The sequence below is a fragment of the Acomys russatus genome, chromosome 16 (genome assembly GCF_903995435.1).
Source record: "Acomys russatus chromosome 16, mAcoRus1.1, whole genome shotgun sequence".
In the NCBI taxonomy this organism is placed as follows: domain Eukaryota; kingdom Metazoa; phylum Chordata; class Mammalia; order Rodentia; family Muridae; genus Acomys; species Acomys russatus.
Window position 1 is genome coordinate 1,790,017 of NC_067152.1, and position 11,793 is coordinate 1,801,809.

Sequence of the window (11,793 nt, forward strand, 5' to 3'; positions counted from 1 at the left end):
CTAGAGTAATAGAGGAAAAGAAAAGGCCACTCAGTTACAAATTTCATCCGTTCATGCAATTCAAGGGGACCGGAGAGCGACGTGCAAAATCTACATGACAGGACTTCTATTTTTTTTCCCCCATGTGATGCAACTTTAGCGTGCAAAAAATAGAAAAGTGAGCGCAAAATAGGCCCTCTGAATTACGAGCTGAAGCCGGGAGACTACAGCCGGCGCCTCTCAGCCCTCAACTGTGGGCTGGAACGTGGGAAAAGTTCCCACGATGGATCTGCGGAGAATCTGGCACTCCGGGATCTCAGGCAGGCGGAGGAAACCTCGCGAGAAGGTGCGGGACCTAAGACCCAGGCCAGTTTCCGGGGCCGGAAACGCTCCGGTCCGCCCGGAAGTAGTGTTTATTCGGTGCACGTGGGCTGCAGAATGGCGGCTCACCGCTCCGGCCCGCTGAAGCAGCAGAATAAAGCTCATAAAGGCGGGCGGCACCACGGTGGTGGGTCTGCACAACGGGACAGTAAAGGTGAGTAGACAGAGGCGGAAGGGCTGCTTAGCGGATATCCATGCCCAGGCAGAGACTAGATTGGGACCCTAGCCAAAAGCTCTTTTTAAGGAGCGCCGGGAGGTTCTTGTTGGTTAATCTCATGGTGGAGAACAGCCACTTCTGCTCTGCCTTTCAGGCCGTGTAGGACCGAAGATCCTGAGCAAGAAGCTGAAGAAGCAGCTCAGCCGAGTAGACCAGAGGCATCGCGCCACCCAGCTCCGAAAGCAGAAAAGGGAGGCGGTGAGAAGAGCGGGGGTTGGGAAACGGTGCGGCTTATGGTTTTGGACGGGTGGGTAATGTCTCAAACTAGATAGGGAAATGTGATCGAAATGGGACGAAAATGGAAGTAATTCCAGGTACCTTCGGCCGGTGTTCGTTTTAGTTGAGGTCCTGCCAAACTCTGGCTTTCAAGAGAATGCTTAGCACTTGGGCGAATTCATTTATACGGACCGCTGCTGCTCTTTTGCAGGGTGTTGTTGTTGTTATTTATTTAAAACAAAGGGTCTTACAGTGTGAAGCCCTGGCTGGCTTAGAGTTCCCAAGTAAGTCAAGACTGGCCTCCAACTCCTCTGCCTCCTGAGTGCTCAGTTTAAAGGCCCGAGCCATTCTGATCTTTATTTTCCCTTCTTTAAAAAATGCTTTTCATTTTATGTACATTAATGTTTTGACTGCATGTACATCTGTGTGAGGGTGTCAGATCCCCTGAAGCAGGAGTTATTGACAGTTGTGAGCTGCCGTGTGGGTGCTGGGAATTGAACTTGGGTCCTCTGAAAGAGCAGTCAGTGCGCTTAACCGCTGAGCCATCTCTCCAGCCCCTTTTTTTCCTTTTTAATTAATTAGCTATTTATTATTTTTGTGCACTGGTGTTTGCCCGCATGTGTGTCTGTGGGTGTCAGATTTTGGAGTTAACAGTTGTGACCTGCCATGTGGGTGCTAGGAATTGAACCACGGGTCCTCTAGAAGAACAGTCAGTGCTCTTAGCCGCTGAGCTGTGTCTCTAGCTTCTCTGATTCCTTTCTAAGTTTTACATTAGATAAAATTCCCAGCCGGCGCAGTGGTGGCGCACGCCTTTAATCCCAGCGCTTAGAAGGCAGACTCAGGTGGATCCCTGTGAGTTCGAGGCCAGCCTGATCTACAATGTGCATCTAGGGAGTGCTGCGTTGGTGTGGCAGCATCTGTAGTTTTGAAGGTGTAGTTGGTGAAGCAAATGATAGCTGTGAACCTCTGTGTTCCCAGGTTCTGGCAGAGAAGAGGCAGCTGGGCAGCAAGGATGGGCCTCCTCATCAGGTGCTGGTGGTACCTCTGCACACCAGCATTTCCCTTCCAGAGGCATTTACACTGCTTCAGAATGAAGCCTTGGGGACAGTGTACTTGAACGACTGGGGGAACACCCACAGCTTTATGCTTCTGTGTCCCGGTTTGAAACATCGATGGTTTTTCACATGTGCCAGACCAGGTTAGAGTATCCAATGCTTTCCTGTCGTTGTGTTCTAAGTAGTTCCGTTTCTTGATTATAATGTGCTAACTTACCTGTTTTTACTGTGTCTTCTGTATCCAGGGGATCTGCATACTGTATTAGACATGGCAAAAGTTGCTGATACCATTCTGTTCCTCCTGGACCCGCTAGAAGGCTGGGACAGTACTGGGGATTACTGTCTGTCTTGTCTGTTTGCTCAGGGCCTTCCCACCTATAGTAAGTGTGTTGGAGTATTGGAGACCAGCAAAGAAAGTAAATTTGCACTTTTCTTCCTTCCTTTCTTCCTTTCTTTTTTTTTCTTTGTGCGCGTGTGCAACTCCGATCTTCCCAGGCTCAAAGTTTAGCATTTGATTTAGGAATACAATCGATAGGTTGTAGGGGCTGGAGAGATGGCTTAGAGGTTAAGAGCACTGATGGCTCTGCCAGAGGTTCTGAGTTCAAATCCCAGCAACCACATGGTTGCTCATAACCATCTATAATGTGATTTAATGCCCTCTTCTGGCCTGCAGGTGTACATGCAGACAGAACATTGTATACTTAATAAATAATTAAAGAAACAATGGGTTAGCCAGGCGTGATGGCACAGGCCTTTAATCCCAGTACTCGAGAGGCAGGCGGATCACTGTGAGTTCGAGGCCAGCCTGGTCTACAAAGTGAGTCCAGGACAGCCAAGGCAACACAGAGAAACCCTGTCTCGAAACACTAAAACAAAACAAAAACAATGGGTTGTATTCTGATGTGGGATATAGGTGTCCAAATTGAACATTATTATTATATTTTTGTTTTCCTTTTTTTGAGACGGTTTCTCTGTGTAGTCTTTTGACTGTCCTGTACTCGCCTTGTAGACCAGGTTGGCCTTGAACTAACAATGATCTGCCTGCCTCTGCCTCCCAAGTGCTGGGATTACAGCCATGCGCCACTGTGCTGGGCTGTGACATTTCTTTAGGAATCACAGTAGAACTGCTGGGTTGGTGTTGAACTGGAGAGGAATTTTCAAGTAGTGAAAGAATAAGTTACTAAGCTCTTTTTTTTTTTTTTTTGTCTCTCTCTCCAGCACTAGCTGTCCAGGGGCTTTCTGGTCTTCCACCAAAGAAACAGATAGATGCCAGAAAAAAGCTCAGTAAAACAGCGGAGAAACGCTTTCCTGAAGACAGAGTCCTGTCCCTAGACACCCAGCAGGAAGTAGGAATGCTGCTTAGACAGTTGGCTAACCAGAAGCAACGACATCTTGCTTTTCGAGAGCGGCGAGCTTATTTGTTTGCCCATGTTGCTGACTTCATGCCAAGTGAGGAAAACAGCTCTGTGGGCACCTTGAAAATCTCAGGCTATGTTCGAGGGAGGGCTCTGAATGTAAATAGCTTGCTGCATATTGTTGGACATGGTGATTTCCAAATGAATCAGATAGATGCGCCTGTGGACCCTTTCCCGTTAAATCCTAGAGTGAATAAATCCCAGAAGAAACCAAGCATGACAATGGAGGTAAGACTGATACGGTTTTTACTTCTGACCGGGCTGGGCGGCCCTCTGTTTGTTGGCTACCTTCTTTGCCTAACGTTGTTTTTGACTTTTTTACTTATCTTACTTTTGTATGCTGGAGAGGGCATATCACTAGTGTGGACAACCTGACAGGCTTTGGTTCTCTTCCTACCTTGTGGGCCCAGGCTGTGTTTAAGTTTTCAAAGCAGATAGTTGGCATGCTTAGGTCGTGAGGAGACTACTGCTAGTTTGCAATGTAAGGCAGTAAACAGATATATGTTGATCAAGTATATTTATCTAGCATTTCCTAGATATTCTGCACAGTTGGCAGAACTTAATTTGAATTAGGAGAAAACACAACTTGTGAATTTAAAAATTACCATCGCATGTAGTTAAGGTGCAGACCTGCTGTGGAAATCAAGTACAGTAGCAAGCTACAAAGGAAAGATCAGGTCAACCAGGTATACAGAAGGGATGAGTGAATATGTTGGGGACTGTGTAAACGTAGGTATATAAACAGGAGAGGGCCAAGGTTAAACAATGTCAGGGGAGCAGAGTTGGAATGCTAGGAGAGAGCCATGTGGAAACCTTGGTATGTTTTGATTTTCTGTTTACTTTTTGGCTCTTTCAGATTCCTGTTACAGGTTAATGACAGACTGTTAATCCGCTTTTGGTTTTAGATTTGTGTTACAGATGCTGCAGATGACATGGAAGAAGACCTTAAAGTTCTGATGAAGGCAGACCCTGACCAGCAGGAGACTTTACAAACAGAGGTTGTTCCAGATCCCATGGAAGGGGAGCAAACCTGGCCCACGGAAGAGGAGCTGGATGAGGCAAACGGTCAGTGGTAGCAAACATGTTACTCATCTGACTTTAATTTGTTTGTGTTTATTTTGTTTTTCGAGACATAGTTTCTCTGTGTCACCTTGGCTGTCCTGGACTCACACATCTGCCTGCCTCTGCCTCCCGAGAGCTGGGAAATCAGGAGTGCGCCACCTCGCCCGGCCTGACTTGACTTTTGTATAGCTCTTTACTTGGTTACTGCTCATTTGCTTAGAGGGCTGCATGAGGAGGAGATTGAAGGTCAAGTACTACATGACTGTACTAAGCAGGCACCGTGTCCCGCTCTGCTTCCTCTCTAGAAGTCACTCCAGGCTTGTCTTTTTAAATAATAAGTGACATTAGGTCCATCACAGGGCCCAGCACGGCCGTGTATTGGTTGCTGACTGTGCGCCGCCTGAGTGAAGTTTGGAGGAGTCTGGCCTCGGGGCAGCTGCTGTTGTCTCATGTTGGTAGCAGTGTCTGCAAAGGTGAGAATATATCAATGAATTGTTTGTGTTTTTACAACAGACTTACTGAAGCAGCCGCCCAGGGTGGTGAAGAAGGTCCCTAAGGGAACATCCACTTACCAAGCTGAGTGGATTGTGGATGAAGGGGATGAAAGCGGTGGGGACGGCAATGAATATGATGACGTACAACATGAAGGCTTTATGGAGGAGGAGTCTCAGGTAAGAAATGGGCCACTGAGCCGCCTGTGTGAGTAGCTCTAAAAACAAAACTATGAAATCAGCTGCGTAAGCGTGCCTGTAATTATAGAAAAGAGGTTTTCATAACTAAATTCTCTTAGTATAATTGATTTTGAGGTTGAGTATAGTGCCACCTAAGTGTTAGAGGACTTGAGTTTGAATCCTCAGAACCCATGTAAAGCCAGATGTGGTACTGTGCTGATGGCAGGGTTAGGGGTAGAGACAGGATCTCTGGGGGACTAGGGCCAAGTTAACAAGTAAAAGATGTGTCTCATGGTAGAAGGTGAGGACAGGCGTGTGAGAATGTGTTTATGAGTAAAAGCATGATTTTAGAGGTCAGAGGACAACTTTGGTTGCCTGTCAGGTCAGGCAGAACACTGTATACTAATCTTTAAAAAAAAAGAGGTGCGCATCGCTTTGCTCATTTCACACTCGTGCTTGCGGTTAAATGTGAGCCAATGTATGGCAGTTAGGAGCAGCTTGCTGGAGTCATCTCGGTTCCCTGGATAGAACTCAGGTCTAGAAATCCGGTCATCAGTGTTGGAAACAAGTGCCTTTACGTACTTAGCCACCTTGCTGGTGCTGTGGCTTTGCTTTCTGCCTGTCATAGGCATGTGGGATCTGCCTGGCTTGAGGCCGTGCTGGGGTGTGAACGAGAGCGTCATGCGCACTAGGTAGGAAAGCATTCTGCCAATTGAGCTGCATCCCCTGTGCTTCCTGGGTTGTTAATCTTACTTTGTCACCCAAGCTGCCATCAAACTCACAGTGAGTTTCCTGCCTCCCCTTTTTAAATGTTAAGACTACAAGTGTGGCCCTCTCTACCTTCTCTGCTTGTGGGAGCAGCTCTCCTGCCTTGGCCCCTCACCCTTGAAAATGTGTGCCTGCTCCAAGTTTGTCTATTAGATCCTTGATCGGGAGCACCTCTCAGCTGCTGAGTCGTCTACATGGGCCAGCAGATGAGGCCCCCATAGCTTGGCAGCCCAGTGGCCTCTGACCTCCCTCATCTCCAGCCACAGCTTCCAGACCAGCACTGTTTCAAGGGACATCGACACAGCCCCCAAGTTCACTGGGGCTGGAGCTGCTACAGCTGGGGCTGGCTCTGGGGCTGGGATTGGGACTGTTTTGGGGAGCCTCATTGTCTATGCCAGGAACCCTTCCCTGAAGCAACAGCTCTTCTGCGTGAATCTGGGCTTTGCCCTCTCAAAGGCCATGGGGCAGCTGTCTCCACTTCTACCTCCCACAGTTCCTTTGTGTCCCATCTGCCCTGTGTGCTGCTTTTCCTGTACCTCCCTAGGAAGTCTTGTTGAAGTGCTTGGCACAGAGAAAAGACAAATTTAAAAAAGACTACAGGTGTGTTTCATGTTGCATATTTGTTACCCCTGCTTTGCAGGATGGGAGTGGTGAGGAGGAGGAGGAGGAGTGTGAGACTATGACTCTAGGGGAGTCTGTGCGTGACGACCTGTATGATGAGAAGGTTGATGACGAGGCCGAGGAGAGGATGTTGGAGAAGTATAAACAGGAGCGACTAGAAGAAATGTTTCCAGATGAGATGGACACCCCCCGCGACGTGGCTGCCAGAATCCGGTTAGTCAACAGTCACTTCACACAAGTGAACTTAAAACTTCGATGCTCTAGAATTGAGTAGGGAGGAAATGGAGGGCTACAGCTAACGAGCAGACATTCCTTGCAGAGTAAATACCCGGAGCTGCATATTTGGGAAGTAAGAGTGTATGTTTTGAATGAATGCTTGTAAAGTAAGAAAATGGCCGGGCGTGGTGGCGCACGCCTTTAATCCCAGCACTTGGGAGGCAGAGGCAGGCGGATCGCTGTGAGTTCCAGGCCAGCCTGGTCTACAAAGCGAGTCCAGGACAGCCAAGGCTACACAGAGAAACCCTGTCTCGAAAAACAAAAACAAAAAAAAGTCAGAAAATGTAGGTGATTTTAGAAGCAAGCTGTAAGGCAGATTGAAGGACCCCATTCCCTGATAGGCAACTTTGTCCCCTGTGAAAAGTCTAGTTTGATTCTGAAATGCTTGTTAGGAGCTATTTTAGATAACATGCTTTTTTGCTAAAGCTATTAGTTTGGAGTTGTCTGAAAAACAGGGTCTCATGTAGACCAGCAAGCCTCGATCCTCCTGCCTCCACCTCCCAAGTGCTGGGATTGTAGGTGTGTACTTCCACGGCCAGTTCTAGTTTATAAGAGTATTTTGGTGCCTTAATTCTTTTGTTTTCCAAAAGATTTATTTATTTATTACATATACAGTATTCTGCATGCATGCTAGAAGAGGGCACCAGATCTCACGTTTATGAGCCACCATGCGGTTGCTGGGAATTGAACTCAGGACCCCTGGAAGAGCAGACGGTGCTCTTAATCATTGAACCATCTGTCCAGCCCCAGTGCCTTAATTTTTTGAGACAGCTTTGCTTTGTAGCCCAGGCTGACATGGAACACATGACTCCCAGTGCTAGGTGGGAGTAGAGGTATATACTATAGAGCCAGATTTAAAAACTTGCTTGTTGTGCTGTGCTGGGGATTGAACCCTGGGCAGCCATGTGTATGCTAGGTAAGCATTTTACCACTGAGGTACATTCTAGATAAGAGCACTTTGAAAAACCTAGAGCCTTAACCATTTTGCACGTGAGGTGTGTCTTATATAGCACCATCTAACCCTCCTACTTTAAACCTGTGTTCTAGATTTCAGAAATATAGAGGCCTCAAGAGCTTCCGGACGTCTCCTTGGGACCCTAAGGAGAACCTTCCTAGAGATTATGCTCGGATCTTCCAGTTTCAGAATTTCATTAATACTAGGAAAAGAATTTTTAAAGAGATTGAGGGAAAAGAAGTTGAAGGAGCTGAGGTACCTGTCTTCTGCCCACCTTGTAAATTTTGTGTTGTTTTGTTTGTTTTTTCGAGACAGGGTTTCTCTATGTAACAACCCTGGCTGTCTTAGACTCGTTCTGTAGACCAGGCTGGTCTTGAACTCAGGAGATCCACCTGCCTCTGCCTCTGGCTCCCGGGTGCTGGGATTAAAGGTGTGGGACACCATGCCGGACTTGTCATTTGTTTTTATTTGACAACCATGCTGCTTGTTCGGGAATAAAGAGGGATCAGAGATAATTAACTGAAAAGGTTGATTCTGGATGGTTGACATATCCCCGAGTGTCAATTAGGCTTGGCATATGTTTGGAGAACGCATCTGTCATTATTGGGACATTAGGTAACCCTGTGACTGTCTTGTGCTTCTTCCTGGCAGGTTGGCTGGTATGTCACACTTCATGTCTCTGATGTTCCTGTCTCAGTGATTGAGTATTTCAGGCAAGGAGCACCTTTGATTGCATTTTCTTTGCTACCTTATGAACAGAAGGTAAATCAGTGCTTTGTGGCAGATGGAGAGTTACAAATACTTTTCCAAAATGTTCAACATTTTGCTCGTTGAGATGAAAGTGGCTACCTTTTTGGTTGAGGAATCAGAGAAGTCAATGATGGTTATGCCAGGATGTCTGAACCTGTCTGAAGCATTCTCGTGATGCAGTCTGTGGTTCTGAGGCTTCTCTGGGGCTTTTTTTTAAGAGCAGAATGGGGGTTACCAGTCATAAAAGCAAGCGCCTGTGCCATGTGTACATCTGTTCTTGCTAGGTAGCCAGTAGTCGTGTGTACTGAGGATGGTTGAGAAGGCTTGGATGATTGTGGTTGGGAGGGTATATGGTAATGGGAGCAGCGGTCACTATGTCTGGCGCTTTCAGTGTTGATGTGGAATGGTAAGCTAGCTTAGACGTGGTACGTGAAGCACCAAGGAGGCCTAAATGCACCTATAATGCCAGTTGTTGGGTAAAGGACTGCTTAAAATGACATGTGTATGATACTGACTCGCATGGTCAGTTCTTAGAGTGAATCTGATGTTTGCTTGGTTTGCCTTTCAGGTTGGGCTGTTAAATGCCTAGACTGTGAAGCTTTTTCTTATTTGGTCCTCAGATGTCAGTGTTGAACATGGTGGTGAGCCGGAACCCTGGCAACACGGAACCCGTGAAGGCCAAAGAAGAGCTGATCTTCCATTGTGGATTCAGGCGCTTCCGCGCCTCGCCTTTATTCTCCCAGCACACAGCGGGTAAGCATGGACGCTGCTGAGGTCTTGCCACCTGTTGTCCTTTACACAACTTGCAACACTTAGGTCTCTGGGGTTAGAAACATTTTGAGTACTCGACTTGGGAGCCAGTGATGTTTTATCTTACTGTCTGAACCTGTCTGAAGCATCCTAGTGATGCAAGCTGTGTGTGCTGGGGCCTCTCTGCTATGAGTATTGTTCCAGAGTGGGTTTAGATCAGACTCTGTCCATGTTACCTGCTCAGGGCTTTGGCCTTTCAGTGACAGGAGACAGAGATGGTGACAGCACTACTGGTGCTCTGGGTACATTTTCTCCCCCATTATGTTGTCATTTTCTAGCATATCTTGTTACATGTGTGTTTAGTTTTTTGACTTTGAGACAGGGTTAATATTGGCCTAGAAGGCCTTGAACTTGGGGCCTCCCACCTTTACCTATTATTATTATTGCCTGCTTGTTGGATAAGTATCTAATTATTGTGTATGACTCTTTTATTTTCTATTTTAATTTACTAAGATTTGAGAGGTAAGGTCTTAATATGTCACCCAGCTGGTCCTTCTTGGCCTTCAGAATGCTGGAGTACGTGGGTAGACGCACCCACCATGCTCAGCTCACACGGGCAGACCTGAGTAGCTGGAATAGAAAGTAATTGGAGCAGGCTCAGTACTAGTTGCTGAGCCTGAGGACCTCGTTCAGTGAGTGCCTGGCTGCATGTGATGGAGCAAAGACCTGTCGTGGACTTCTGCTCTAGTGCTGTAGCACATGGGTCCCCACACCACCAAAATAAAATTCATTCAGAAGCTTTTATTATTTTAAGAAAGTAATGATGGTGTTGCAGATGAACAGAGTTTGTCTTACACCCAGCACAAAAGAGCTCAGCCCAGAGCCGTATTTACTCTCTGGGTAGAAAGCCTTGCTCAAGACTGAGGTGCTGATGTAGTAGTCCGAGTAAAAGCACTGGCTGTGGAGGCAGTGAGACCAGGTCACCTGGAGGACACTTTCAATGCGTCTGACAGGACGAGGCTATTTATCTTTTAGTTGGGGGGAATGTTTGGCAGTTAGTGTAAAGAAACACAAGATGAAGCTGGTAATCTCAGCCCTTGAGAAATGGAGGAAGGTACATAGCAAGTTCAAGGCCAACCTACAATACATGAGACCTGTCTCAAAACAAAACAGACTGGAGCTTGTAGAGGGACCTGGGTTGGATTCCCAGGAGTGACACTGGTCAACTTAGAGGCACTGCACTCAAAAATACCTACACCCAGCACATGCGCATATAAAGTATGGGTCTTAAACACTGAGAGTATGATGTGCTCTATGGCAGAGCACTTAGCGCATACAAGACCCTGGGTTTGATACACATTACCGTAACTTGAAAAGGTGGGGCTATGTGCGCAGCACTACAGCTTTCGGCAGCCTTTGGATTGCTTATGGTTTCTCAAATGACTTTTCACTTTTCTTTCTTTATTTTGGACCCTTACTATGGAAGCTGATAAACACAAATTTCAGAGATTCCTGACTGCTGATGCGGCCTTAGTGGCGACAGTGTTTGCACCAATCACTTTTCCTCCTGCGTCTGTGCTGCTTTTCAAGCAGAGAAGCAATGGTATGTTGACTTCTGAATGGTAAATAGTGAACATACAGGTACCCACTATGACCATTGCTCTTCTGACTTAGACTTAGGGGTCTCCCTGTATCAAGTTATACTGGTGGGTGTAAGCCCAGGATGATAAACTAGTTCTTACTTGTTGGCTCACTTCAGTGCAGGCTGCTTAACGTGGGTTTGGGGGACTGGTGTAATAGAAGTATCTTTCAGTGGTCTTCCTGTGGCCGTAGGAAGGTAGCAGAGTGTATTTCTCCAAGAAAATTTAGCTGAAGGATTTGGCCTGGAGATTAACAGCTGCTCTCCTTTTTTAGGAATGCATAGCCTTATTGCTACAGGCCATCTGTTATCAGTGGATCCAGACAGGATGGTCATCAAGAGAGTTGTTCTGAGTGGTCATCCTTTCAAGATCTTCACTAAGATGGCAGTAGTGCGTTACATGTTCTTCAACAGAGGTAGGCATGAGTGAAGGAGAGGGGGAACTTCCTTGTGGTGGGAGGATGGTCTTGACACTGCGTGGGTAAATGTTTGATTTTGGGTCTGTGTGCTCCTTTTAAGAGGATGTGATGTGGTTTAAGCCTGTGGAACTGAGAACCAAGTGGGGCCGCAGGGGACACATCAAGGAGCCTCTAGGTAAGAGTGGGATTTCTGAGTGTTACCAAGGGACTATTGGGCTGTGAGTTTACTGCTTAGAAGCCTACTTTGACCAATTTTCTGTTTTCCTTCTAGGTACCCATGGCCATATGAAGTGTAGTTTTGATGGGAAGCTAAAATCTCAGGATACAGTATTAATGAATCTCTATAAGCGAGTTTTCCCCAAATGGACTTACGATCCCTATGTACCAGAACCAGTACCTTGGGTGAAAAGTGAGATCTCTTCAGCAGTGTCTGAAGTGGACATGGAGTAATGGATTCTGTGGGGTTCTGTCTCTCCTACAGCCAGGACTCCAGCATGGAGTCTGTGGGTTGTGACTAGGCAATTTGTGCTTTCTATTTCAGCGGTCTCTGCTAAGTACAGTGTTTACACTGTTGTTATTTACAGCGTCGTCCCCAAACTGTAAATCTTACTGAAATACT

At 46.7% G+C, this 11,793-nt stretch overlaps 1 protein-coding gene and 2 non-coding genes across 3 annotated transcripts; all 3 read left to right on the plus strand.

Annotated features, from left to right (window-relative positions):
- The first annotated feature begins 202 nt into the window (after window positions 1-202).
- On the plus strand, window positions 203-11,717 carry Tsr1 (TSR1 ribosome maturation factor). The gene is made up of 15 exons (XM_051157943.1): window positions 203-514; window positions 672-775; window positions 1,772-1,991; window positions 2,094-2,228; window positions 3,067-3,491; window positions 4,169-4,328; window positions 4,839-4,996; window positions 6,405-6,598; window positions 7,709-7,871; window positions 8,268-8,378; window positions 8,987-9,119; window positions 10,603-10,719; window positions 11,031-11,171; window positions 11,275-11,349; window positions 11,446-11,717. The coding sequence occupies exons 1-15, from the start codon at window positions 418-420 to the stop codon at window positions 11,622-11,624; spliced, it is 2,412 nt and encodes an 803-aa protein (XP_051013900.1). The 5' UTR covers window positions 203-417; the 3' UTR covers window positions 11,625-11,717.
- On the plus strand, window positions 8,483-8,572 carry LOC127200895 (small nucleolar RNA SNORD91 family). The gene has a single exon (XR_007832114.1). It is a non-coding gene; the product is annotated as a small nucleolar RNA SNORD91 family (small nucleolar RNA).
- On the plus strand, window positions 9,216-9,305 carry LOC127200898 (small nucleolar RNA SNORD91 family). Its single transcript, XR_007832116.1, has one exon. It is a non-coding gene; the product is annotated as a small nucleolar RNA SNORD91 family (small nucleolar RNA).
- Window positions 11,718-11,793: the final 76 nt, after the last annotated feature.